Here is a 1,881-nt window from a genome sequence, read left to right as displayed (position 1 = left end):
CGATTTTTATATGAAAATCTCAAAAAATCTTAATTCGTCGATATCTTTGTAAATAAGCGTTTAATAAAGAAAAGGAGCATGATCTGTGATCACTCATATTTCTAACCAAAAATCGATTTTTATATGAAAATCTAAAAAATCTTAATTCGTTGATATTTTTGTAAATAAGCGTTTAATAAAGAAAAGGAGCTCGATCCGTAATCACTCAATTTCTAACCTAAAATCGATTTTTATATGAAAATCTTAAATCATTGATATCTTTGTAAATAAGCGTTTAATAAAGGTCGGTGATCACTCATATTTCTACCCAAAATTAAATTTTTATATGAAAATCTCAAAAAATATTAAAACTCTTCTTCTTGATCCCCACATGAAGTCAATATTTCACAAATATATGGTAATTTTCTGTCGCAGTTCACAGTCATCCAGGTCCGGTTTATAGTTAACGCCACGCAACTAACATTAGCATATTGTGAGCTAGAATAAAAATTACTAAATATCACACTTTACTTTAGGAATTTCTGTATTAAAAAACCTTCTCTTAGGATTTCCCGGCTGCCAAGCTCGATAAGCAAAACATTTTAAATTTTCTCTTTCGGTATTAAAAAAATCTGAATTATTTGACCATGTCCAATTATAATGCAAACCAATGTGAGCCAAATATATTCTAGAATTATCCGCTTGTAATGCTTGTCCATCATTGTAATTGTCAAGTATGTGAGCTAAGGATTCTGTTCGTTTCTGTGAGGCTACATGAGCCAATGTTGCGCAGTAGTTTTGGGAATGTTGACAGTTTAACCTGGCATTTTGAAATGATTCTGGAGTGGTGTGTAGAACAAACAAACCAACTTCGGGTATACAAATGTAATCTGATGCATCTGAAAAAATGGGTAATATAGTGTAAAAATTCAGATATTAAATGCGAAAAACTCATTATCATAGTTCTGTTACCCATAGGTTTATCATATAGAGAAAAATAGTCAAATGATGTGTCATTTACCATCATTTGAAATGCTTTATTTTCTGGACATCGGAGTATATGACAATTGAAATACAGTTGTGGTTGCTTCCAAAAGTGATCACCAAATACGTTGGAATCTGTAAAAAAATTATTTATACATAATTGTTTTTGAAAACAAAATCAACACATTGACGAGTGTTGTTTTTGTTTTCACATAGTTTTTTTACTAATACATTGTCACCACTTTGGTTTTGACAATTGAGTTAGGCCTTCAAGTTTAAGTTTTGAACAATTTAAAATGAATATTTAAAACATAAACATAATTCGACAATTAATTAATGCATAATTTTAAAAATAAATTAAAACCAGTTTTAATCAATTTCAAGTACAGTGTATTACTTTACAATAATATTACTTACCCTTATGTTGCCTTAGAAATCTCTCCCTTGGAGAATAATTAAAAGCCAGTCCTCTATATTTTCTTGTTAACTTCTCGCAAGCCTCTAAACTCTCCACATTATCCAAAAATAATCTCTCCTCCAAAGATCTTTGAGAAGATTTCCATAAATAAAAGTTGAAACTTTTACGATTTTTATAATCAGAGCAATTGCCAGCAATTACAATTAAAATAAAGAAACTTGAAATAATAATAAATTTAAAAGATGTTTTTAAAATCATTATACACTTTACTTGGTATAATGAAAGTTATTAAGTAAATTTTGTAAAACAGTTTATACGCAAAGTAGAAATGAATTTGTAATGACTTTAATTCGTATAATTATGTTTATTATTATTTAAAAATGTATGTTTGTGTATAATAACTATAGTAAAATGAGTTGTGCATTCCCATTTTTATTATTATTTCAAATTTGACATTTGATTGACAAATATTGTTACCCCTGGGGGTTTTGACTAGCCAT

The 1,881-nt window shown here is 28.4% G+C and overlaps 1 protein-coding gene across 1 annotated transcript; it reads right to left on the bottom strand.

The window, feature by feature from the left end:
* Positions 1–344: 344 nt before the first annotated feature.
* On the bottom strand, positions 345–1,881 carry LOC135961488 (uncharacterized). The gene is given in 5 exon segments (XM_065512987.1): positions 345–477; positions 536–878; positions 952–1,098; positions 1,366–1,598; positions 1,859–1,881. Coding segments are annotated over 5 exon segments (879 nt in total).

The sequence above is a fragment of the Calliphora vicina genome, chromosome 5 (assembly GCF_958450345.1).
Source record: "Calliphora vicina chromosome 5, idCalVici1.1, whole genome shotgun sequence".
NCBI lineage: Eukaryota > Metazoa > Arthropoda > Insecta > Diptera > Calliphoridae > Calliphora > Calliphora vicina.
This window is presented reverse-complemented; position numbering and strand designations above follow the sequence as displayed.